A 27,841-nucleotide genomic window follows, 5' to 3' on the forward strand; every position below is an offset into this window, starting at 1 on the left:
CAGTATGACAAACACAGCACATTATGACACAACACATTTTGATGCAATGAAATACTCTAAGACACTTTTACCATACCATACAAGATCTGAAACCTAAAGATAGGACGCCATCCATGGGATGGAGCGGTGCCATTCATGAAATTGGATGGAACTGATGCTAATTCAAAGAGATGGAACAGTTCACAAAATCCACGGTTCGGTTCTTATCCCAGTTTTTTGGTCACATGTACACGGTTAAGTGTACATGGTAGTTTTAACACCCCAGATACACTCTAATAACCCACGAACAGATTATTTTTAATCAATGGTGTCATGTAAGTCATGGAAAACCTGGAAGAATGAGGCTGTTTCTTATTTCAAAAATCATTAAAGCTGAGTGAAATATTACTGGTTCCAACATGCCAACCCCTCAGTAAGGACAGTCACTATTGGCTGTCCCAGAAGTCACTAAAAGTCACTAAATGCCGCTGCTGTCTAATCTGTATAATAATCCATTTGCATGTAATTGTCATGGACTCTGTTGGAGAGAGAAATAACGTGGGAGAGACAGAAAGCAGGAAAAACACAACATCATGAATATGTTAAGAACTAAAAATTAACTTTCTTCTGTCCATTCTTGTTTTTTTTTATGTCTAAATATCAACCCTCCTCCTTTATATGGGCTGGGGACCTAGGAGGAGACTGCTGTGAGTGAGGAGAACTGTTTGTCTCTGTTTTGGATAGGGGAGGGACTCACACATGCTCACCACTGAGGAGATCAAAACACACTTTGACCTCAGATTCTCCAAACTCCAGAAAAGTTAAAGAATTGTCATCTTTAGAAAAATCTCAGCAGAGGGGTCTGAAAAGTCATTAAATGTTGCGACAGAGTCTCTCAGTTGTCAACACTTAGTTGTGGTTTTATCCTTCACTTTCTTAGCGCCGTCATCAGAGCTCACACTGAATCTAAAGTGCTCCCAGACAGAAGAACGACACAACACCACAGGTACACTCTATAACTCTGTCTTCTCTGCTCGTCATGTACAGTACATACATGCTTATGCCCCACAAAGTGTCCTGCTGTACCTCTTCGCCTCGTGATGTGCATATGATCGGAGCTACATACTTGTTCAAACTGAGTTGAAAAACACAAACTGAATGAAGCATGCGCCCCGACCTAGAGAGGAAAACCGAATGGTTTAGATTCTTTTCAAAAACCCTAGAATTCCACATGATGTGTTATGGTATGTCATGACCATGTGTCGTCACCCAGCGACGAAGAAGTTCCATTCACTTTGGAACCAAAAGGATCCAGTGTCCGTAGATGTTTCCTCTGTATTCCTTTCAGTCGCCATCTGTAGCAGCTCCTCTTTTGTGTACTCCGGTTCATACAGCTGTCCTTTTGGTTCCAAAGTGAATGGAACTTCATCGTTGCTGTCATAGTCACTCATTTTGAATTTCCTATGCTGCCTCACAATCCTTAGAGTACAAACAAAAGAATTACGATACTTGATCAAACTTACACGAGGCTACAACCGAAGCATAGCTTGTTTACATTCCCTACAGCTGAGGAGGGGGGACGGAGCACACTAGCGCCGCGCGGAAGGACACATGACCAGTTAGTTAGGTCTGGATAAATGTTTATATTTCCGAAGTCTTAATGCACGTAAAAAATATTTTGTGTAGCGTACTCTTAAACTGTGGTATTACTTTTTGATTTTAGTTCTTGTAGGCAGAGAAAATAGCCTTTGGATTTGGTACCGTCTGTCCCTGTTAGCGTCTATTTCCTCATCACCATCGATTACAGTTTGTGTCTTACTGAGGGAGAGGAGACAACTTTCTACTGTATCTAATGTCCTTAGTGGTCACATAGAGCTCATACAACCCCACTTCAAAAAAACTGAACTCTCCCTTTAATGCAGTAAAAGTCAGTTTTTGGCTTGCTATGTATGCAGTTTCTGTCCCCTCAACCGGAGACTCGATAAACTGTAGTTTTTAGCACAGTCTTCTGCACAGGCTTCAGTTTTTGAAACCGGATGTTGCCTCTTGACCATGACATGATCTACAATACAATATGATACAGCTCAGTATGATACAATGCTACAGCCATATGGACAAAAGTCTCAATTCTTTGAGGTTATATTATGGTTTTATATTTCATGGTTCATAAAATACTTGTGCTTTGTTGTTCTATCATACAGACACACCTGAAGATCTGAGTGTTGGTTTCATTGATGTAGAGAAATCATTTTTAAAATGTAATCAGCTTCATCATGCCCAGCTAGAACTCAAGCCAAAAGCTCACTGGAGCTTTAAGTGAGCAGACTGATGCATCTTCAATGGAACAACAAAAAAAAATACAAAACAAAACAAAACACTGTCTGATTCATATCACTCATAAAACAACAGATGCTGCCAGGTTTTCTGGTAAACTGGAGTTCCGGTTTAGTCCCAGGAGAGTAAAATAGGATCCTTTCCACGGGGATTTCCCAGTCCATGATCATCCCCTGGGTCTCACTCCAAAGGCCGCAGCAGCTCTGCCTCAAAGCGAGGAGTGAGGAGTGAGCGACAGAGGACAGACAGAAGTTTCCACATCCCTGCACCTGTTGCCTTATTGACACAAGGAGAGGGAGCCTGAATCCACACATGGGACACAAACCAGCGCAGTGTTGACATCTCCAGGAACAGATTTCCAGCAAATCCCTTGATGCCACTCCCATACATGCATTCCCTGCATAGAAGCATGCTGGGTATCATGTTGCATCCGGATATAATGGGCCAACCAGTGGCAGTGATTTGGTGCCAGGGTGCCAGTTTATATTTAGAGGCACAACTGTGAGTGATTGTGGCTGGAAAGGACCAACCGCTCCTCCCCTGGAGCCTCATCTCAGACATCTGCCTCTCTGAAACTGCACCCTGCTCACAGCGCATGTTCAGACCTGATTCATATGCCCCATTGCTTCCTCTCCTTCTCTCTGCAGGACTTATGTCATAATAAGAAAGTTTGTTGATCAATTTTCCTTCCTGAGCTCGAGCTCTTGTAAAGGAAACGAGGTCAAACAGAGTCAAGGGTGTGTAATGGATCCTGGGAGAAGTCAGAGGAAACATGTTTACAGTGTTGTGTGCAGGAAATGTGTAGCCTTTATCTCTAACTGTACACTCACTTACAAACACAAGAGGAGCAGTAAGAGCGATGACACGCCGCGGCCTGAGAGCGGCCAGAGCCCTGTGCTCAGTCTGGTCTCACTATCACTGTGTTACTGCACAAATGGTGTTAAAGGTCACATGGCTCGCCTGTCATGGGGTCATGAGTCTCTCCAGAGCCCGAATGTGTGTGTGTGTTTGTGTATGTGTGTGTGTGTTTATTCCTGTCCGGTTTTATTCCACTACTGCGACGCCCTGGGTAAACCCTCAGAGTCACATGACCGCCAACAGGAAGTAAGGCACATCAATCTGCTGCACATTAACAGAATGGCATCCCCTGAGTTTATGCCAGCAGACTCTCACAGTTCCTAATATGGAGGCTCTATTCTTAGCACATGTGCATGATATGAAGACTGGGCTGCTGCCTCTGGCTCTGGTTCAGTCGTTCCTCTGTCTCAACACTTCTCAAGTTTTATTCACTGAGTCAGACTCCATGCTGAGCTTCAGACGTAGGTGTCTTGTTGCTTTGGTTTTTGCTCTTCTTTGAAGCTTTTTACTTTTTTTCTGCCTTTCAACTTTTCTTTAAAACAACAAAATGGTTCATAGTTTACAGAAATAAGTTCTGAAAAGTTTGGTGAAAAATAGTTTTACTTTTAAGTAGGGCTGGGCAACGATTAAAACTTTTAATTGTAATTAATCACATAATTTCCCTGAGTAATCATAATTAATTGCATTGTAAATTCAAAATCTAATAATGAATTCAAAAACAGTGTATAGTGCACTTTTATTGGAATGTTCTGCCATATGAACGGAAGTGCCATAACATCTGTCATGCAAACACTAAATCAGTACTTGTTATACAGTAATAGTTAAATCACATATTTAGTGCAAATCAAATTTACAAAATGAAAATACAAAATTAAAGCTTATTGCCACTGTCAGGGCATTAAAGTGATACTCCGAGATGGAACAAGTTGGGTCCTATCACAAGGTTTAGGGCAGAAATTACCCCTACAGCAGTGTTTTTGTGCAGCAGAAGCCCAGAGCGCTTGCACCAAACACCCCCTCCCTGCTCCTCTGCCGGTTTCCTCTGCACTCAGACGGGGCCATATTTTACTTGACCAAAAACAAAAATAAACTGACTCCCACCGAAAAATCTGATATCGGTCTGCATTCACGCTTTATTTAGAGAATTTTCAGCGTGTTGCTTTCACACAAAAACACCGCTAAATAAGGCTCTAGTTCTCATCGTGTCTCTTTGTCCTGGCAGACTACCTGTGTTTGTTTATATCTGGCACGCCGCGCACGCAGACTGATACACTAAGCGGCGAACGCCTTTAAGTTCCGTGGCGTTGGCCCTCTTCTCCATGCTTGTTTTGGTTACTCATCGTGTTTTTCTGCCAATTTCACTTCCGGTTCCGCCGCGGTCAGCAACAGACATTTACAAAATAAAAGCATGTGAGCAACATGATGAAATATTAGCGTTAATAGATTGACGGGTTAACGCGAAAATAACGCGTTAACTTGCCCAGCACTACCTTCAAGATATGTCATTTATCCACTCCATTTGTGTCAAAGAATCTATGAAAACACTCAGCAAAATTCGGTACACTAATAAAGAAAGTGCAGTCTTGAAATATTTTGAAACCAGAGATTAAGGGTTAGGGTTAGAGACACTCACTCCAGCACTGATGCCTGTGTCAACCCTAACCCTAACCAAGCAGCAACCTCTGGTCTGGGAATATGAGACAATGCTAAAGTGCTAAAATCTGCTGTTTCTCCAGTGTCCACTTGAGGCTGGCTCCAGAATTACAGGAAGTCACATACACGCCAAGACAAAAAAAGCTGTTTTTAAAGCAGAAATTAACCTATTTACAGTCTGGTTCAAGAAATGCCTCCTGTCTGAGTCGCTAATTTAACTATCAGCACACACTGTACGGGTGGTGAAGTTTTTTCTAACTCAGCGGTTCAGAGGATATTGAGATTGCGAGCTCGCCCAATCAGAGGCACAGCTCAGGGTCACGTGACCGACAGGCACCCTATAGCTGTATGCAAAGCCTTTACCACTACCAGTATGGCCGCTTTAGCCGATGTGCTTCATTTTCTGTTTCAGACACAGACAGGTGATGTCGGAGAGACTACGTCCGTGTTTTTTACAATCTGTGTCAAATGTTCTGTAAATTAGCTCAGCGATATATCGTCCCACAATTATCAATGATAAACAATATTGACAGTATTATTTTGAGAGCAAATTAACCACTAATATAATGAAAATATATAATAATAATTCAATAAACCCGTTCAGATACAATAAACTTTTATTTCTCATTATTAGTTTTAACAATTGTCAGTGGAATGTCAATAACTTGAAAATATCCTAAAACAAACAAAAAAAAAACACAAAATCAATAAAGCCTCATCATCCTCATCCCAAACTCTAAACAGTTCAGCTGTCTCAGTTTAAAGTGTTCAGAACTTTCTGTAAGTACACACCGTTTTGCTATGTTGTGTTTGTTTTTACTTTTTTGATCAAACGCCTCAGTGAGTGTTGACCATGAACTGTAAAAAAAATGGACGTCATCTTGCTCGGCTCAAAGTGAGATCGCCACAAAAACTGCTCCTCCTGGTGACTGGCTGCAGTGTAAGTCAAAAAATCTGACTCTCCAGTCATTCCAGATGGGCTGTGGGCAAACTTGAAAAAATTAATACACCTCGTAGAAACGTTTCTCACGTTCGATTGCTGTGGTGATTTGAAGATATTATTTGGCTGCCTTGTATTTAAGGCCTCTTTTTTTCTGAAAGGTTTTGTTTTCATTGGTTATAAGAGGTTAAAAACAGGGTTTTACATCATGTTCAATGATGATTGACAGCTGCCGTTCTTGTGTATTTTTTTCAGGGATTGTAAAATTTGTTGGGAGGTAGTTCAAGTTCATTTAATTTATCATACGATTAATTGAATTATTGACTATCGTCTCAGGCCTCCATGGGGTCAAGTTGTATCCATTTAACAAATCTTAGTATCTGTCATTATTAAAACCACTGTAGCGGCTCAATTTTCTCTGACAAATTCTGTGTCTGTTAAAATTTTTAAATTACTTTTAGTTTATTGTAGGGGTGGGATTAAATACCTTCATGCCAATGAATCCTTTTACAGACCCATGTGATACAGTTATTAAAAAAAGGTGCTCTAGACAACTCTCTCTGCCAATTTGACTCACTCCATCAATAAATTATAATAACTCAGTGAGAAGGCGCCACTGATATGAATGAGTGGAATGTAAAAGTCAGTTTTTTGGCTGTAGGAAAAGTTGACAAGGGCTTAATGCAGAGTGGGCAGTGAGAATTAAGACAGCATTAAGAAGAAACTAAAACGCTGCATTGCTCACTCTTATAGCTCAACAGCTCACAGCGCTTGATGCTGAGATGAGTGAGTCCCAACCCTACTTTAAAGCCACAGTGAGGAGGTTATGAAACAGACTAAAATCAGTTTCCTTGCCTCTTTTTGACTCATGGAAGCAGGCCATCAGGGATAAGAATAGGGATGGGTGCTGACTTAGGTACTTTTACAGGTACCGACTGAATTCTGTCAAAATCAAAAGGTACCATATTTAGGCACCTAAATGCATCCTTGTGACTGTGAGGGGGTGGAAGAGTAGGCGGTTTTCCATGCTGGACATGAACACAGCATTACAAGGTTATATATTGACGAATAAATATGTTAAGTTAAAAAAAACAAACATGTATTTTATTATTAAACAAATTGATATTTTTTACCTCATCAACACCAAAAATACTGAAAATTGGTACCTTTAGGTACCGGTGCCGATTGCCAGGTACTGGGCATCAGTACTGTATCATTTCAAATGTGAAAGGTACCCATCCCTAAACAAGAATGCTGTTCCTATGTCAATAATTTGTATCCTTAAAAGCCCTGCAAGAGGGTTGATATCTGATATGTTAAAGGCAATGTCTGCAGAATTTTCCTCAATAATTAAAATGTCAACATATCTGCTCAGTTGTCAATTCTGGGCTTCTATACATGTGTGCCAGTACCTGTGTCTGCCTCAAACCCTTTCATTAGCCTGTATGTTGATGTTTTTGTTGTATTGAGCTGTTTCTGGGCAGCGAGTAGGCGTGGTTACATCAGCTAGTTATAGCACACCCAAGTGACTTTGCATAAGTGACTTTGCGTGTTGATTAGCCAATGAAAGAAGCGTAGCACAGAGGAAGACAAACACAACCAAAGTGAAATGAAACGCCAAATAGATAAAACTTTTTCCTAAATGTGGGTGAAGCTTGGCTCGACTTTCACTCCCATTTGGACTCTTGGAGAGCAGCACAGGATGAAGAGTGATGTGAGTTAGCTTTCTGCTAACCAGGTATGTTTCAGATACCAGGAATTGGCTTGTGCTTACATGCCAAGTCAGGTGCATGGCTCTCAAGTCTCTCCTGAGTAGAAACCCAATGCTGCAGATGGTTGCTGGGCTACTGAATGTTTTCATATGGTCTGGGTTGGAGGCTGTGGATGTGCGCTGCCAGTGGCACTGAGTCAAGGAGGAGGAGCCCAGTTTGAAAATTGTGTTTACAAACAAGTAACAAAAATTCCTGCTGACCCTACCTTTAAAGAATGAACCATGTTTTTACATTTTTAACAGTGGAGTTTTTCTGTGATTGATACGTTTGAAGGTTGAGTAATAATTAAAAGGAGACAGTTTACGTCTGAAAACCCAAGTCAGTGAGAAAACAAACCACTTCATTTACAGGGGGCGCCAAAATCAACAACAAGCCTGGAAAGGGGTGCAACTGCCAGTCAGTGAAATTTCACGATTCGTACTGATGCCCACAAATCTTTAATTTTCATGGAAGTAGCGACATGAAGACACCGTGAAAACTGGTACAATGAAAAACAGTCGTTTAGCCTTCGGCTCAAATCATCACATCCACACGGATTCACAACATATTTCATGACTTACTCTTATCTTTTAAGCACATAAACACAACACAAGACAATATATACCGCGTTCACCTGCACGGTCGACCAACAGTTAGGAACAAAAGGGGACGGAATAAAAGCTTCTTCCACAACCCGCCATCTCTCTTTCCATCGACTGAGCTGCTGATGTTAGCTCAGCCTCCCAGTCAAAGACGTGACGCCTTTCAGCACAACTTTATTGACACAGTAACAAAAAAAACAACCTTGAGATAACATTTTCTATATAACAAGATAACTTTCCTTTGAAGCTTGCATAAAGGGTTATACAAAAAGAAATCTTATTAAATAAAATAGTTTTTTTTGTAGCTTTGGGCGTTGCCATGGCAACCAATGATACTCTAACGGCGACAGTTACAAGGGACGTGTAGTTTAGCTGCTCGAGCTAATGTTAGTGTAACATGATGCTGTTGTTTATGCTTGTGAGAGTCCATCTTTAAGTCATCTTTATTTTGAAGCTGTTTTCATCAAAACCCAGGTTTGACCGTCCTCAGGTGTCTTTTGGATTGAGAGTTTGAATAATTCATGCATGCCTAGTTCTGTTCTGTGTTTGATCCTGAGATTTTCAACCCAAAGACCTTCATCATGGAGCGGGACCAGATTGACGAGCGCTGCTTCCAAGTCATTTTATAACTAGCAGTAAAGACCAACCTGTCGTGCCTGGCGTCAGAGCTGGACACAGAGAGGGAGGGTGCTTTTTACTGATCAGGTTAAGATGCTGCCTCTGCTGCATTTGTTTACTCCTTTTGTCTTATACAAATAGCACCATGGTCCAGTGTGTGAGCCTGCCTGGATTGTAAAAAGTAATATCCAAATGTCCCTGAAGGTGTGATGTGTAAGAGCTCTGCTGAATTACATCATCATCATCATCATCTGCACACACTCTGCCAGCAGATAAAAGAACCTCTTCCTCCTGCTTTTTTTTATACCTGACTCTCAACATTTACACCAGTGGTCCAGAGCTGCGCAGCATCATCCAATCACATCCCTTCACAACTCTTCTTTGCACTCGCTCTATGCTGGTTACCAAGGAGACAGTGAAGTGAAGTCTGGAAAGTGGAGCAATGGTTTGGCATGAGTGTGTTTTTTTTTTATTATTTATTATTTATTTTATTTCTTTCTCTTTCCACATCCTGGGAACAGAACATCACCACCTGGACGATGACTGTGTGTTTGCCAAAATACAAACGGAGGGCTGAGTTCTTCCTGCAGCATGTGGAGCATGTGTGCTAACATGTAAAGGAGCACTCATGTCACAGAGTCTGTCTCCTGATACACACCGTCCCACCTGTTCTCACCCTTTTCTCTCTCTGTGATACCACATTTCCTGGCGGGATGCAGGCGTGCTTGCTCTTGCCAGGAATCTGCCAGCCGGGACAGGGAAGTGTGTATTTTAGGGTGAGCTAGAACCAACCAGAGACTGTTTGAATAATGAGCTGACCTTGATCCAAGTGGGCCAGTTTGGACCGGAGCTGAAGAATAAGCAGAGAGGAATCTCACTTAGTGTGTTTGAACCCTGGGAAAAGAAAGCAAACATAAAAGTCAGCTCTCTGAAGGCGCCGTCAGCTGAGAGTCCATACGCCAAGCCTGAGAGAAATGTTCCTGCAGCTTTGCACATAAACAACTCATAAGTGTGGGACTAACAAGGAGTTACACTTGGATCAATTAGAAACAGACTTTTAGCTGGCGTGAAAGTAGACACATTCAGATTTAACCGTAAAATAAATGAACATTGCATTATGGCAATGCTGAGTGAAGGCTGTAATGAATAGAAATAACAAAATAAAGGCTTTTTTGTTTTGGCTTGCTTTAACTTTTGTCAGACTAATGCAAAAATATCCAATATAGCAGTGTCTGATCCATCGTGGATTAGTTTAGCTGATTTGTCAGAGGAACACGTGTGGTGTCTAAGAGCAGTGAATGTGCTTTCTGACAGCAAAACAAAACACTGAAAAAAAAAATCCAAATGAAGTGTTAAGACCCTTTGGCTGTTTGTGAACAGTTACAGCTGCCTGCACATTTTGACAATGGAAGTACTGCAGAGAACAGGTTGGTTTGCCAGGCTGCGGAAGGAGGTGAACCACCACACACCGCAATTTTCACCTGAAAAACAACTCCCAGCTACGTCTGAAATCAGTGAGTGGATTGAAGATATCAGCAAAAGGACAGATATTCAGAGGACAGACACTTTTACGAGAGAAATCCAGCATGTGCACCAGAGAAGGGTTTGAATACACAAGTCACTCAACAGACCATCATATACAAGACACAAAAATGTAGGTTAACCAGAAACCCTACCAAGCCAAAGACAAGAGCACAAAGTATTTGACCTGGGTCAAAGTGAGGGATCAAGAAAACTATGTTCAGACAGAGAACTGCATTAAATATGTCAGAATAATGGTGATATTGTATTTTAGGATTCATGATTAGCTGATTTAACAGTTTAACTATACTCTAGTTATGTTGTGAATTTGTTGTGAAATCTGTTTCTGTTGATCATAATCTAAACTCATTATTTACTCTCCATATTGAGTCTCAGGTGTCATATTTAGTCGTAACTAGACATGCACCGATCGATCGGCTCCTTCTTAATTTTGGGTGATCAGTGATCGGCCCATCCTTACATATGAAACTGATCTTATATACCTCCATGAAGGTCTGACAGCCAGCCATTGCTGCTTTTTGCTCTGAGACTTAAAACTCAGGACACTTTATTGGTTATTGAAGTTAAAACATGAAAATTTTTGCACAGGTATTGTTCGATGATGATTTTCAATAAAACAAAATTAGATAGTTGAAGGTATATGTTGTCAGTTATAAAAAAAAAAAAAAAAAAAAAATTGGTATCTGCAAGTCAGGCTTTTCAAAGATCAATGTTCAGTGATTAGTGATCGGCCAGAAAATTGTGATCGGTGCACCCCTAGTCGTAACACTGTCTGAAAATAACTTTTTCATGAATTTTAAAAAGTGAACACTGGATTCAGAATTTTGACAGCTAATTTCACTAGTTTTCGTTGACACCTGGTTCACTGAGGATTGATTTTTAAGTCATATTTAATAGCTTGAAGCCACAATGTTTCAGTGTTTCAGTGTTAAGTGTGACCGTATTAATGAGTGTGTTACAGAGCCAAGCTACGTGGCCTACCCAAACCTTGCAAGCCCACACCTAGCCTAGTGGGTAACTTTACCTGCTCCTGCGTTTTCCCCTGCATGTTGTTGTGGACATTGGCGTGTTGGCTGCATTTCCCTAAATGTGTGTAGAGTTGCCCTGCTCTGAAGGTGGTTTGTGTGTGTGGTCACTCACCCCAGTCTACCGTCCTCTCACTCGGACCAGCCCGTCCTCGATCCGTCCGTCGCCTTCTCTGCTACAACGGTCCTTTTACCGGCCAGCCCGCTCTCTTTTGTTGTCATTGTTCAGATTTTAAAAGGTGTATTTACAGTCCTTGGTACGTGGGGTGATCAACTGTGCTTTCATTTTCTGTCTGTTTCTTCTGCCGTTGCGTCTCCTCTCCAGACGGGAGGGGGGGGCAGTGTGTCCCTACAACGACGTACAGCGAGGGGGTGCTGCCTACCTGTCAATTGAGCTGTCCTTGTGCCCGTAGTGTACAGATGGCTGTGCATAAACGGGGAAAGAGAGAAAACAGCTTTTTTTTTTTTACTTTCCTCCCATGATCTTGGAGCCTCCCTCTACCTAAAAAAGTTGCTAGATTTGTTGCTAGTCGCTTTTCTCTAATTTCCTCGCTGGGGGGGCCCAGAAAGTCACTAAAAATAGCGACAAAGTCGCTAAGTTGGCAACACTGTCCTCAGGTGCAACCCCTTGAAAATTAGCCTTTGATTTTCCGCACCACGCCCCCCTCATGTTTGCACGTGCGTCTGGCCCTGTCACTCACCCTAAACCATGCCAACCCACATAATGGCAGAGAAACATTTCATAACGAAGTGACTGTTGGCTGAGTGAAAATTCCTTATCTGATGGGTCTATTCTTATATTATAATAAAATAAACTAGTCATTATTATTGTGTAATTTCATGTTTCAGTAGTAGTGATCAGAAAAATCCCTGACACGATTGGCTCGGCAGTTAGCACGCTTACCCTTTACGTCAAAACACCGTTTGCTTTGTCATTGTCATGCTCTTGTCAGAATCCAACAGAAGTTGGTTGAGTATCGTTTCTAACGGCTGATCTCCCGACTTGATGTTTTTATGCTGCTTACAGTTTTAATTTTGACTTTAATGAACGCTATCTCATCTGAATGAATGAATGAATCTTTATGATGACATAGGTTGTTCAATCTGTCTCTTAGTTGAGTGCTTTACACAGAGTTTATAAGAAAGAGCTTCATTAAACGGTGGAGCTAAAGCGTTCTGCAGCAGTTAATAGCCTAGCTTCTGTTTTCTCAACAAAGAGGCAGCTGACCAGGGTTCACTGCGGCTAATTGGCTAATTAAATCACTGTTGACAAGTAACATAAAAAACCCACTTTAAAAACAAACAAACATCTGTCTTTGTTTGCTGCTACCAAGTTTGTTTCCTTGATTATTGAAAAACAATCAGGGATGTTGTGGCTGAACCAGTGCAGTGAGTGTGCACACAAGACTCACCTCTTCTCTCTAGCTTTTGATCAAAGTTTAAACGGACATCTGACAATGTTTTAATTAAATCTTAAATTATTTGTTTTATTTTATTTTATATTTGCTATAGTTTATGTTTTTATGTATCAGTACTGTATCTTGTTATTTGTGCTGCTTTTAATCTGAACAGGCCTATTTTGGTCGTTTTAAATGTGCTCTATGAATAAAGTTGGAGTTGAGTTGAGGATCTCACCTGTGCATTCTGGACAGAGTTGAAACAGGACTTTTATGATATAAAGAAGCTGCAGACGATGAAACAGTGAAAGCCAGGTCTGCATAATCTAAGGAAAAACATACATATGCTGTAACATCAACACCAAGTTCAACATCATTAACGCATTTGTCTGTCTTAAATCTAGCTACTGCACAAAATTACTCTACATATGTTTCCTTTAAATGAACAAATTAATGTATGAATGTTTTTTTCATGCTTGTTCATTGAAACTTGCAGTCATGTTCGAAGCTGCCTCTCCACAGACGTTTGGTATCTGGTCCATCATCCATGCTTTCCTGTTCCGTGTGTTTCGTCAGAGCTGGTTGTAAAACCAGCAGGAGTGTTTTCTTGTTCCGGGCACCGCGGTGGGGGGTCCAAACAAACAGCTGGGTCTGCAGTGAGTTTTGTGCTGTCGCTGCAGTAGAAACCTGGCAGCTTTAGAGAAATCCTTCAGGAAGCTGGACCCTGACATTCATGCCATGTGTGGCATTCTCTTCCTCTCCCCCTGGTGTCCTCTAACTCTCCATCCAAGAGGAACTGGGTGAAAAAGAAGACAGGAGTTCAATAGAGAGGTGGGCTGAGATTGACAGACGCACAGGAGGAACTGGATCTGGGGAGGGATCTGTCAGGGGGAGGCATTGGGGATTTGAGCGTGTGTGTGTCTGGATGTCTCAGTAGCAGACATGTTGAAGCCCCACCAGGCTGTTAGCTCGATCAGTCCCCCAGAGTCCGACACAGCCCTGGGATACAGACACAACTGATGTCTCTCTTCTTTAATTATATTCCTTTCTGGACTTCCTCCCCCTTCCCTGTGCACGCATGCACATAAACACTCCTCCTCACCTCGTCTCCGTCTCTGATTGCTGTGGGAAACGCTTTGCTGCAGTGTGCTGTACAGTGTGTGTGTGTGTATATATGCGAGCCCTCTGCATCTCTTCTTTGCTTTGCTTTAACTTCCTCTCTAATCCCTCTCTTGAATGATTTATTTGAAGGGTGAAACTGGGTAAACACAATAGGGCTGACACAATCACCCACACCCCCGTGACCTCTGCTATATCCCCTCTTTCTCCTGCTCCCTCTCTTCTCTTTTCTTTCTTTTCTCTCCTTGTTTCTTTATTTCCCTCCATCCGTCCTCCCTCTTTTTATTCTTGCACCTTCAGCTCCCATGTCAGCACTTCTTTTCTCACTCTGTTTATGTCGCTGCGCTTTATGAATAAATTGGAGCTTGTTTGAGTCCCAGGGAACCCGCGGCTCACCCGGCCATGTTCTGAGCCCTGGGGGGACCAAAGGCGTGTTGACAGGCTTTGATTTTCAGACCAAGTGTGATACACTTGTGTGGATTTGGGATTGAGAGCTTAGAAAGGGGGTGTGATCCCCAAAGTGCTGCACATACCATATTAAGTGAAAGGATTTTAGTTTTTCTTTTGAAAAACATGAAAAACAAGCGTCTAATTCGTTGAATGGGGAGCCTCTCTTTTTATAATCTAAAAACACAGAATGAGAAAAACATGAACAGAGAGACATCCATAAGAACTTTGATTTTGTTGAAGCTGAAAGAGCAGAAAACTTTCTACAGTGTTGATTTACTTGACTGTGATAGAAACAAACACTTCTTTCAATCTTTTATACTAATAGCTGTAAACATTCATATCGGTTGATGATGGTTGTAAACTGTGTAGACTTTATGGACTGTAAATACATTTGTTGACAGGGCCTCCACTGTTTTCAGTCCCTGGTGATGTTATGTCTTCCTTTAATAAGCCATAATCTAAACATAGCCCTGCAAAGAGGCCCACATGAATGTTGCAGTATAGGCCAGCTGTTAACGGTATTATCTTTAGTGACCTCCTTGGACCGTTGCCACTTTGTGCAGTTTATTTCAGGGTGTTATAATTAAGACAGACATCATTTATCCTGCACTGTGCATGCCACGTACTCCCTAAAAAACCCTCAAAGGTCCCATATTATGCTCCATTTCTGTAGTTTAATATGGATCATTCATGTCTTCATGAAATGGTAGTAACATGTTTTGGTCCAAAAAGCCAATAAATCAAGCACAGCAGCATTGTTTCCAGGCTCTCATAGCCCCTCTGTTCAGAGTGGTCTAATTTAGTGGGCGTGGCCTTCATATGTAAATGAGCCACAGCTGATACCGCCCCGCTCTTCAGCGTCACTGAGAGCGGCGCCACGAGCTCCGAGTGCACAATGTTTGGAAAACAGCAAAGCTCGTTTACCATAACATTACAGGCTAACTGCAGCTAAAGTTGGCATCCTGAAGCTAACACAGAGACATGGGGACATTGAGGAAAAGCTCTTACATCTCCTCCACAGCACACAGCATTTGAATTACTCACATTTCCAGGGTCTGAGGTTTGTTGGTGGATGGTTGGTAATGCGCCCGGATTCAGGACCAGTCTATTCGCTAGCCCTCTGTTGTACTGTCCAAAGTTGGAAAAGTAGTTGGCCGTGAAGTGACTAGCACACACATGCACAGTTTTACTGAGTGTAGCTGGCACATCTCCCTCATAAATGAACTCAGGGAAGCTTGTACATGGAACTATGTGGCTGTTTACAGCCAAAAACAAAGCAGCGATGGCCCTTCAACTTTAGCATTCTCCTCCCTGCTGCTGGGGAGATTTTTCTCCCCTCAAGTCAGACTCTCCCCTGATTGGTCAGAAAAGGGAATTGCCAACGTTTTTAGAAAAAAAAAATCAAGCTTCCACAACTGCTTTTCATGTAGAGGCATCAGTATGTTATTCAGTCAGTTTTATCACCGCCTTCACAAAACAGGCCAAAGCATGAACCTTATGTTAAGAGATGGTATGATGGAGCAGTTGTACAGAATTGCAATCGAAAGTCATAGAAGGATTTTACATAATTAAAAAAAATCCAGAAACTGAAACATCTTTTTTATTTATTTTCTTTGTGTGTAAGTGGGCTGGGCAGCCAGCTTCAGGTGTCTTAGGTTTTTGAGTTCATTCAGATATCAAGAGTTTGTATTGACTGGAGTGGACTGTGGTGTCGAAGGCTAGGCAAAGAGAAAGTTTAATCCTGAATTTACTGCTGAGATTTATGGTTTAATTCTAAATCCTGTTCATTTTGGAGATTTGCCACATTTTTGGGACTATAAGTCGCTCCGGACTATAAGCCACAACAGTCAAAAAATGTTGTGTAATCTTTTTAATAATTTTATTTACAGATGTTTTCAATTTACAAAGATTAACATGTTGGAAATAGCACACGCAAGAGCACATTTTAGACTAAATACACAAATAAACACAAGTGCAATCACAAAAACCCAAAAGTCACACTGAACTGTAAGTCACATTTATTTAGGATGATGTGGTACAGCATTTCCAGAAAGAATTGTTTACATAAAGTTTTGGTAAGAAGTGGTAGAAAATGAGATGAGATGAGACGCTTTGAAAACTAAGTATTTCTATATTAGGAGTTGAAGATATATTTCCTACAGTACCTTTGACCATAGTTAAGTTTCAGTTTCTCTTCTCTTTATGTGCTCCTCTTACTCACTTGGCTCATTTCCACCCTGTTCCACTGTGAGAGTGAGACTAGTGCAGTGTGAGATTTAATGAGCTCTACCAGAGAAACCTCCTCACTTTGAAAGAGTTTTGACACTAGTCTTTGACTTAAATCCAGAAAAACTGTTTACAACAGAAAACGAAGAAGATGTAAGTTAACTTTTATTTCTCTGACACATGTTATCAGGCGATAAACGCTGGGAGCTGTCAGGCTGTCCAAACCGGAGATGCTGAGCCCTCACTAGGGTGCAGTGTAGTGGAGATACTTAACACACATTTTCACATTTATAATCCTTTAATGGTTGGTTTGAATATATATTTTTATTTTGGTTCACAAAGTTAGAAAAGCCAAAACATTTCTCAGTGGTATCCTCATTTTAGGGAATAAAGAGTGTTAAATTCATCCTGATAGTGATACTATTTTATATGATTAGTGTCAGTATCAGCCGATACCAAAGCCCAGGTATCGGTTTTGGTATCACAACTAAAAAGTTAGCCTTAGTTAGTGTGACAAATTTATTTATTTATCAATTCATTTTTGTAGAAGTAGAATAATGTAGCCAGGAATAATCACAATCAATAGCTAAAAATATAGCTCAACCTTCAACAACATTCAATGATCAGTGCTGAATATTCCCTAAGAGCTGGGTCTGAGACCCTCAGACTAAATCTACCCCTGAGGACAAAGAGTAGAAAGGGTGAGATTAAGGCCTAAGTGTTCCCTGAACAGATGAGTCTTCAGACATCTCTTAAAGTAGAAAAAGACTCTGTGGATCGTACAGAGTTTGTAATTCATTTCACCATGTGGGAACAACATAGGAGAAGAGTCTGGCTGGAGATTTAGAGCCACACTGGGCTAGGAGCACCAGGTGTCTTTCACAAGCAGAGCGTGGTGGGCCAGAAGGAGTGTAGACCTGGATGAGGGACCCCAGGTAGGCAGGAGCTGTTCTTGCAAATGTTTTGTAAGCCAGAAGAAGAGCTTTAAATTTGATTGGAGCTGCCACTGGAAGCCAGTGAAGAGAGACTAACGGCTTAGTGACATGTGCTGTTTTGAGCTAGATACCACTGTTATGTGTCTACATTAATGATACAGGCCACATAATTAAAGATTAAAGCCTTGTTTCAACCTTTCTATAAATGAACACATGGACGAGGTTCATCTTACTTTTTTTAATGTAAAAAATTAAAAAACTGAATCAAAGTGTTGTTCTTGAGGTGTTTTATTCTGTGATCATTGTAACACATAGAGACCACCAACTGTATCGACTCTAGTGGGGTCACCCACTGGTTTCTGAAGACCGTGTTGGAATACTGACCCAACCTTACTTGAGGTGGAGTTCAATTGAGCCTTGGGGGCCTTTTGCATACAACAGTTTTAGGGTGAAACGCAAACATTTTTTTGTGTTTTGGCCTGGCGTTAAAACGGGAAAGGCCGACCTAAAACACAAGCTTTTAAAAACGACCTCCAGAGTGGGATTTTTCTGAAACGGTGGTGACACCCTTACGGTACAAACAGAAAGCTGACATTTTCAGTGGAAACGCTGACGTCACGCTCCACTTTGCGCAATTGCGTACAACAGGACAAGAGTACTGTTGTTACGATTGTCGTGAACTACCATGTTGTGCTTGTGCTGCTCAATCTGCTGAATCTGCTGACTGTCTTTAACAGAATGAGCATATGTTGCTCCACTTCTGCTCTTGGCATTCACCAAATGATCTGCTTAACTCTACTTTAGAGGAGATCTCTCAAAAGCTGCTTCTGGACGAGACAGTTATAGCGCCAGCTACAGGCCTGGCATGCTTACTACAGCATTATCAGTCAGTGTTTCCATGTAAATGCAGATTTTTTTTTTCACTGCATTTTAGCTTTTTCACATGAAACGTTGTTGTGTAAATGTGGCCTTAGCCTCCTTGCTAACACCTTTGCTGCACTTTCCTCTGAAAACAGCCCTTCCTTAAATCTGCACAGTTTGAAAGTGAACATTGTCAGAGCTAACAATCTATAAAACAAATCACTTTAAATATGTAAACATGTTGATTTTTGTCTGTTTCGTTTCTCATGAGTGCAGCTTTACATACTGCCTCTAATTTTCTTAACAAACAACTGTTTATGTGTCTATTTTTTAATAATTTGCCTTGTATCAAAGACTGGATTTAAATCCCCTCGCACAAGCTTCCCCCAATCATTTTCTCTAAAGACAAACACAATGATCGAGATGTTGAGGATGTATTTACGTCTGGTACCAGGGAGCTGTTGGTTGGTGTGGAGACTTTTCACCGAGCCAGCCTGTGTTTTTTCTTATGCTAAGCTAATTGCCTCTGGCTCCAGCTCTTCTCTGAAGATAAAGACATGAGCTTGATATTGATTTTTTTTATCTTCCTCCCAGAAAGTGAAACATTTTCCCTAAACCTGAAAAAAGCAAAAACATACAACTCAACCAGTTTCCTCCCTCTCTGTCTTCCTCAGATGCAGATTCTTGACAAGTTCCCAATTGAGGGAGGGCAGAAAGACCCCAAGAAGAGGATCATCCCGTTTCTCCCAGGTAACAGTCTGCTCCACAGCTCCAGTTATCTGAACAGGCTCCCATATTAATAATGTATGGCTGGCACTAGCGCAGTGTCAATATGAGCTGGTTACTGATGCCTGCCTGGGCTGCATGTGTGAGTGAGTGTGTGAGTGTGTCTGTTTGTGTGTGTGTTGCTGTCTGCTGACAAGGCGCTATCTGTGACTTTGAAATCACAGCTGTGAGCGTGTGTATGAGAGGTTTTCATTTTAAGGACATTGTTGAATCAGTTTGACTTCTATCACTGAGATTACTGTCATGCTTGTATTTAATCATTCGACAAACACAGACTGGAAAATGTGTGTGTGTGTGTGTGTGTCCTTACATTGATTGGAGTCATGCCACGCATGCTCATCTGTCCTGCTGTAAGTCGTCTCCTGACATTCAGGCTCATGGCGACCTACAGTACAGCGTGGCAGTGATCGATGGGGGTGTTTGTGGCGGTTCAGAGTCTGGGGCAGCAGGGCTGACAGTGATTCTGCTAATCACACTCCTGTCTGCTGTGTGAGTCTATCTCTGCACACTTCTGCGCTCGTTTCACAGGTTTCTAAAGATGAATTCAAACTGAGGGAACTTCTTTTTATTTAAATCAGTTCACTCGAGGCTCTGCCTACGCCCCGTGGCTGACACATGATCCTCCTCCTTCAACCCTAAAGCCGTCGTCCTCCTGTGTTGTGTGTTTCTCACTCAAGCGGACACACACTGACAAACGAAAAGCAATTTGGAAACCAGCCAGAAGTCCACCTACCTCTTATCTGTGAAACCAGCAGCAGCAGATGCAAACATCATTGACCGTCTGCATTTGTTTGAGGATGTTTATTTGAGGATAAACTCCTCTGTCCTTGCTGTGACACTTATGGAATGCATTTAACTGCAGGACGATATTTCACATGAGGATGAGACATTAACCCTTGAACAAAACTGGTCTTGTTTGGATTCAGGTTGAGTATAAATCATCACTGGTTTATTTATCTATTAAAGAAATGCTCTCTTCCCTTCTAGAGAACTGGAACCTTATTAATCTAAACTTTGGTCATTCCTGATTCCAGCTTTACAAACTCATCATATAACCTAAACCAGTGGTGGCCAGCCAATCAATCAGAGACCAAGAGCCACAAAAATTACCGTAGCACCACAAAGAGCCACATCAAAAACGCACTTCCTCTCACACATAAACAAAATGACATAAAACTTTCAAAGCGACATATACTGTGTTTGTGTGTTTCAATTTGTACTTTGAGAAAAATTTCTGTTTTTACTGCAGAAGACATAAAGTTCCATCTATCTAGATAGCCATGAGCACATTAGGGATGTATAGAAAAGAAACTGAAACCTAAGTATCAATCTCATCACCCAGGTATTGTTCAATACTGATCACAACATTGGCATCAATATATCAATATTTTAGATTGATTGGCACACCACTACATAACAATATGATATATTTTTTAATGAATGGATCAAAGAGCCGCACACTGAAAGGCAAAGAGCCGCATGTGGCTCACGAGCCGCAGGTTGGCCACCCCTGACCTAAACACTTCCAGGACAAAAAAGTGTTAAAGAATGACACTAAAGGTCCTTCAAAGTCTGTCACATTTGTTTCTAGGGAACTTCTTGGTAGATTTGTTGAGAATGCAGCTTTAGGCCCAGTTTACTCAACAAACGTTTCATCCGAAAACACTAAAACAGGGTGAAAACGCAGTGAAAAAAAAATCAGCATTTATGCCGATGGACTTAAAACGCTGAAGTTAGCATGCCAGACCAGTAGATGGCGCTATAACTGTCTTGTCCAGAAACCACTTTTGGGAGATCTCCACCAAAGTAGAGTTGAGCCGATCATCTGGTGAATTGGTGAATGCTAAGAGCAGAAGTGGAGTGACAGATGCACATTTTGTTAAAGACAGTCGGCAGAATCAGCAGATTGAGCAGCACAAGCACAACACAGTAGACCAAGACGATCGTAACAACAGTACTGTTGAACTGTTGTATGTGCTTGTGGGAAGCGGGGCTGAAACACAAAAAAACTTTAGCGTTTCACCCTAAAACTGTTGTCATGTAAACGGCCCCTCAAGTATCAAGGTCTTCCTTGAATTCTGTCAATACTAGGGGTGTAACGGTACACAAAAGTTCAAGCTCTGGTTGGTCGTTAGCAGCAGCCATGATGCACAATTCAGACACAAGCTCCTGTGGCTACAGAAGCTCTTTGATATTCATCTTCTGCTTGGCTCACTGTGAGACGTCACGTCCACATGATATACACATGATCGCAAAGCACGAATCCGGACCACTTTCCTCATGAATATTAAAATGCCTTCCATGCTTAGCCAGTCATAGACAAGTACTCACATGAATAATAAAGGGCCATGTGCAGCGGCTAACGTAAACTTACTGCATTCGTTCAAATACAGCACTGTACCGAACCGAACGGCCTTATGGAGCTGTTCAGCGCCCCGTTACACCCCTAGTCAATACTGTCCCATAAAAATAACCACAGACAAGGGTTTTCTTTATTCAGACATTCCCAAAAGCCACCATTTTCATGATTCAACCAAACTGGAGGATCTAAAATTCATTTAAGTCAACACTGGTGAAATTTGACCAGGAGCAGCTTCCATATACAAAATTCTTTAACACCTGTGCAATGGTATAATCAATAAAAATGTATGTTTTTTTCTGTTTTGGGATCAGTGTAGAATAGAGCTGAAGGATTTTTGGAAAATAATCTACTTGTGATTGTTTTTTTTTTTTGAGTAACATTGCTATCTCAATTTAGTATAAGTTTTTTGGGGGGTGACATTTGTCTTCTGCATTTTTTGCTTAACACAAGTAAAAATCATCATATAATATGACCAACACAACAAAGGATACTGTCAACGTACAAACAATTCTTTACTGTACTTTTTAATTGAAGAAGAACAGGAAGACTGTGAAACTTAGCTGACCTCCAGCAGGATATCTGTAGCTCACAGGGTTTATTGTCAGAAAAAACAGCATGTTGACTTTTGTCTATTTGGAAGAAGAAAGAGTACAGGTTACTTTATTCCCTCCAGGTCTGTGAATGTGAACTTATTATTTTTTCAAGTTGCACCCTTTGCATCATGCAAAACTGCATCATATAACACTGTGATGTCTGTTTCAATTTGATTAATTGTTCAGCCCCAGTGTAGAGGTAGTTTCCAATAGGTCCAATAAACTAAAAAAATTGCCAGGTTTTAATATTAGCCTTCTGATACCTTTCATCCTCAAAAGATGTCAATTAAAAACTGAAGGGCCAATAAATCCTAAATTTCTTTCTTTTTCTGTAGAGATCAAGATCCAGCTCTTGAGCTGCTGCAGCAGCTGAGGTGTTTGTGTAGGTTTAGCTGTTGGACGCCACATTCTTTGTGAAGAACTTCAAGTCTTGATTGTCTAGAAATATAAAAATCCATGTGCTGTCATGTTAATCACTGTGCAGGGTTTATAAACGCGTGTGTGTACATTTGTTGACCTGTGCATGGATAATAAGTCTGTAGTTACCAGTTTGTTCAGTTTTTAAATGAACCTGAATTTAATCCATTTGGATAGATTCTATTATTGATGCAACCTGAATCTTTTCATTAACTGTAACTGGGAGGAGTTTTAAAAGGAGCTCTGTTTAACATCCTCGATGTGCTTTAGAAAGCCATACACCAGTGTATTAGCTTGTGTGTTACTGCTTTGGTTCTGTATAACAGAAACATCACATGAACCAAATATTTATTGATTATTGGATTAAAAAATTCAAATGAATCAATAACTGGGTTGCCTGTACAGCCTTGGGGATAAATCACACACCCTATGTACAGAGACTGTGGTCTCCAAACCCTGCAACATTTTTTTATTTTTAACATATTACTATGAACATTAAGCCCAAAAAGAAAACTGGAATCTGTAAATCATTTTTAAAAAGCTCTAGCCACAGCCCCTTTAGAAGAACCATTTCATTTTCTTTTCTCCAGCAGCTTTCAACATAAGGTCAACAACAACACCACATCCTGTTTAATGCTCTGTTTGTGTCTTAATGTCTATTACATTTGTTGGAACACTAACGCTGATGCAACTGATGTTGATTTTCTTTACATTTTTTAGCAGGTCACAAACTGTCAAAGTCCTGAAGGTGTAAAGACAGGACCTTTTTTCCTGGTTTCATTTATAAAACATTCATTATGTTAATGAATTGTTATTTTTATTCTAGGATTTGAGTAAAACCTGCTTCATGATGTCTCCAGTGGAGCTAATCTTGCAATAACTACTCTTATAAATTTGCTCTTCCTGCGTGGGATGTGGTGCATACATCTGATGGTAGGGGGTCTTTAATGTCTCCCCCGGGTGGGTTGAGAGGATGACGGGAAATTCATGACCCATGTGTCTATAAATCCTATTTGTTATTTTAAAGCCGTGTCACAGACAGAGGTCAGGGAATCCATAGGAGGACAGCTGGGGCCCAGAGTGTGGGATAGAGATGCTGTACCCACAGAACCACAGCAGTGCTCATTACTGACACCTCCTGGTTGGAGAGGGTATTACAGGAAGCCTTCAGGACTGCAAGACCAGCTGAAAACAGCCAGAAAGGAGTGAATGCATGTGACGAAGATTAGCTGCTTTCCCGTCTTTCTCCTCCGTACATCTTAATCATCAGTCTGCTGCTTGACTTTTCTATGAGTCCCTCTTGAATGCAAAACTGATCTTTCCTTCATCTCTTTTTAATGAAATCCTGTGCTCCTGTAAAGCATTTTAAATTGTTCCTGAAAAGTTGTGTGCCAAATTCACTTGCCTTCTCCTTCACCCTGTCTGTCCTCCCACATATTTAATCTTCTCTCCGTCCTCTTTTCCTCCCCTCCAGGCAAAATCCTGTTCCGGAGGAGTCATGTGCGAGACGTGGCCATGAAGCGGCTGCGTTTTATCGACGACTACTGCAGGGTAAACATCCTCAAACTCTCTCTCTCTGACTCTGGGGAATGCTCCCCCAGCCTGTGAGGGGTTAAAAGTCAGCACCCATACTGCTCTTTCACATGCTATAAACATGGGATGTGAGATTTAGACAGCATTGTTGGACACAGAAAAGTTCCTATAGTGATGTGCTGTGTGTCTGAGCTATTCTGAGACATCTGAGGAGACTCTAATGTGCTCTGACACTGAAGTTTTCTGAGGCTGAGGCTTGGGTATAACTCCTCTGACAGTCGGGGGGTTGTTTATTTTATGTTGTGCCACAGTCAGAGACGCTGTGTGACCTAGTTGTGCATTAAACTTCTCACTCACTGCGCTGCATGAAACAGACTTTAAGCCCTTAAATCAGAGACCTCTCACTAATGACCTCGTCCCCTTGTTTGATACACAGAGAAAGAAAGTTCTCCTCCCAGCCCAAAACACACAAAACAAACAAATCTAAGCCTTTCAGTCATCAAGAAGTTCAAGGGAAATCCACCCTTTCACTTCCTGTTCCTCGGCAAGAATTATTTGATTTATTCTGAACACAACCCTTTCCTCTTCTCTTCCTTCCTTCCTTCCCTCCCTCCTTCCTTCCCTCATGTTGGCAGAAATTCACTCAAACAGAGGGATCAAGTGACTTTAAAACCACTGGTGTTTCAAATCAAAGTTAGCCCTCTATATGTGTCACAGCCCGATTGTGAGTTTGTTAAAATCTAAGTATATTATTTTCAGTTGCATTTAGGAGCTCCACTGTTCAGGTTTGTAAAGCTTTTCTGACATTATATCTGAATGAGGGGAGGTTAAAGTTGTGTTTTATTATTAAAAAAATGCAGCAAACGGTCACACAGCTGCTGTAGAATTTACCCAAGGTTGCATTTCATAGAAGAGGCCAAAAAGACAGAAGTCAGAGAAGTGACGGAAAAATAGTTTTCGAAAAACAAGCAACTCTCTGTAGACCCACCTATAGACTTTAACCTAAACTCTCAGATGCATAAATTATGAAAGCCTGAGTCAAGATTTAATTCTTGTCAGGGTAAAAAAAAAATAAAAATCAAGGAATTACCAAACCAACCAACCAACCAACCAACCAAACAAACAAACAAACAAACAAACAAACAAACAAACAAAAAAAAATATATATATATATAAATATATGTAAATGTATAATTTATTTTGGTAATTTCTTGATTAATTCTTTCTTTTTATGCTTTGCAAAACACTTTAAATGGGACATATCATACTGATCCGTGATTTAATACTTATATATAAAACAAAGTTGAAAATAAGACCTTTCACCCCCTGAATTTTCAAAAAATGAGATATTGTATTTTTTCTGATATCTTAGAACGAGATTTGATGCCTCTGAAAAAGGTCATTGCCAGTTGGCCGCGAGATTTTGACCTCAATGACGACACGAGGATCCTTTCTTTTTATTGGAGTAATCTGATAAAGCAGCTCCTCCTCTGTGATGTCAGTTAGTCACACAACCGCCACCGAGGGATACACCCACCAAGAGCCGAGTATAAATATAGCTCCTTTCTAGCTCTGACTAACTTGACTGAGTGCTAACATAGTGACAAACTGACGGTAGAGGCGATCTTTAGATTACACTTTCAGCATGATGGATAAAACAGACAGAGAAAAGTGAAGGAGCAGGATGGAGCCCTGTTATAGAAGTAGTTTAATGGTGAAGTCTGCCTATATTTCTACATATAAACTATAAATGTTACAGTACCGGTTTGACTCACCACACTGAAGCGTCCTGAGATGATCCAGGTGGATTTTCTTCCTCCTGAGCTGCAGAACCAGGTCTGACTGGGGGTCCAATACAAAAGGACGTATCCTACACTCTGCCATTTTATTAGTGCTATCAATGCCTTACGGTGAAGTTTTGGCAAACAGCAAACTCGCTCTGTCTGCTCCATTCAATGTGGCGGTTTTGTAAATACTGCCATGCTGCAAAATCCGCCCCCTGGCTCTACCCCCTCCGCCCCTTTGATAGAACTGACCAATCAAAGCACAAAGGGCTGTGACGTTGTGAGGTTATTGGAGGTCATTCTTGAAATGGAGCGTTTCAACAAGATCTTCAGAATGGCCTAAAATGAGGATATTGAGAACGCTATTGTGGGGCAATGAAGGAACTAAATGACTTGTACTGAGGGCAGAAATTCTTTACAGGCATCCTAGTCTGGCATAGTGAAAAGGAGAAACAAGCATGATATGTCCCCTTTAACCTGTTTTCACACATTTTAGTGTGGCTGTCTGGAGTCAGAGAAAATTAACTTGCAGTTACACTGACTGACCACTGAATGAAACTCTAAGGAGTGGAGCAGCAGAGAGCACTCTAGAGGCTGATATTCAGAGATAGGTACCAAATTAAGTACTTTAATAGCTTCTGACCAAATTCTGAGTTTAATTCAAAAGTATCAGGAACCGATTTACAAAAAATCAAAAGGTACCATGTCTAGGCACCTACATGCATCCTTGTGACAGTGGAGGAGAGGAAGAGTAGGTGATTTTCAATGCTGGACATGTACACAGCATTACAAGTTTATATATTAAAGAATAAAAAGATTAAACTGAAAAGAATCTACATTTTATTATTAATCAAATTGATATTTTTTGTCAAAGAAACGTACCAAAAAAGTACCAAAACTTGGTACCTTTGAGTACCGATACTGATTGCCAGATACCGGGAATCTGTACCGTATTGTTTCAAATGTGAAAGGGACACATCCCTAGTTCCACCATTGAGACCGTTGGAGAAAATGACTTTTAAACAGCTTTCCACTGCAGTCACCACCATTCAACCGAGGGTTAAACTTTTTTGATAGAGGCCTGAAGTTTAATGGCTGGGCTTTCACAACTGTTTTTGATGCAGTAAGACAAAGCTCAAGGGTTCTTTCAGTGGCCTTAGTTGCCAGTTTGGGGATTTTTTTTTTTAAAGAGTACTCTTTTTTTTTTTTTGAAATGAAGAACAGGAGTCAGACATTGTCACTATGAGTTATCGCTTATTGATTTATTGACTGACTGGAGTAACTTTAAGTGATTTAAAGCTGCAAATGGGATGATCTGAAGGTACTCTTTTCATCAGCCATGAGGTAAGAAAACAGGTTAATATCTGCATGTCTGAGCTGGTAACGCATTAGTTTAACCAGTCACAGCCTCCATTCAGTTTTTTCTCCGTTATCTCTATGCTGACAAAATTCTGGCAGATTGTGCCGCAATGCAAGATGTCATGGGTCATCAGTGCTTATTTACATCCTGGTAGTAAAGCACAAAAGCTTTTTTGACAGTATCCATCATCCTGAGTGACAGCCCTCACTAGTGGAAGGCATTGATGCGTTGAAAGTGTTTCTACTTCCTTTTTCAAACTCAATGACTCGGAGCGCCCTTTTAGAAAGACCGTTGCCCAATGCTCTGTTAGTGTGCAGATTTAAATAGCTGAAAAGGGAAAACAAGCAGGGTTTCCTGGTAAAGAGAAGATAATTTCCACTCAAATTTTTCTGGGTGAGTAATGAGAGTCTCAATTATAATATTAAAGATGCATTTGTAGTATTTCAAGCCAAATTTGTGATGCTGTGAGTCAAATTTGGGCTTTTATGTTTTTCTCTGTGTACTCAATTAGTTGGTAGTATCGTTTTCCTGTTTTGGGAGAGGTTAGCCACTGTGTCAGCTCGGTAATTGGGACTAAAAGAAGTCTAAAAACCAAAAGCAATTACACACATCTGAAATAAACCCGATCCTTTGCTCCACACATGCAAAGGTTTCCTCATTACCCAAACAACCCCAAGCGCTCTAATGTTTATAGTTGCTATAGCGGGCCCAGTACT

The 27,841-nt window shown here is 41.0% G+C and overlaps 1 protein-coding gene across 3 annotated transcripts in view; it reads left to right on the forward strand.

Moving 5' to 3' along the window:
* The window catches only part of sh3pxd2aa (SH3 and PX domains 2Aa), a 205,289-nt gene that overhangs the window by 51,186 nt on the left and 126,262 nt on the right, over positions 1–27,841 (forward strand). For all 3 annotated transcript variants that reach the window (XM_074684204.1, XM_074684189.1, XM_074684197.1), the window contains exons 3-4: positions 18,965–19,040; positions 23,923–23,999. In XM_074684204.1, the coding sequence (XP_074540305.1) occupies positions 18,965–19,040; positions 23,923–23,999 (153 nt within the window). The remainder of the gene's footprint in view (positions 1–18,964; positions 19,041–23,922; positions 24,000–27,841) is intronic.

The sequence above is a fragment of the Halichoeres trimaculatus genome, unplaced genomic scaffold, assembly GCF_033239565.1.
Source record: "Halichoeres trimaculatus isolate MK-OKI-2021-1 unplaced genomic scaffold, fHalTri1.1 fHalTri1_scaffold_2, whole genome shotgun sequence".
NCBI lineage: Eukaryota > Metazoa > Chordata > Actinopteri > Labriformes > Labridae > Halichoeres > Halichoeres trimaculatus.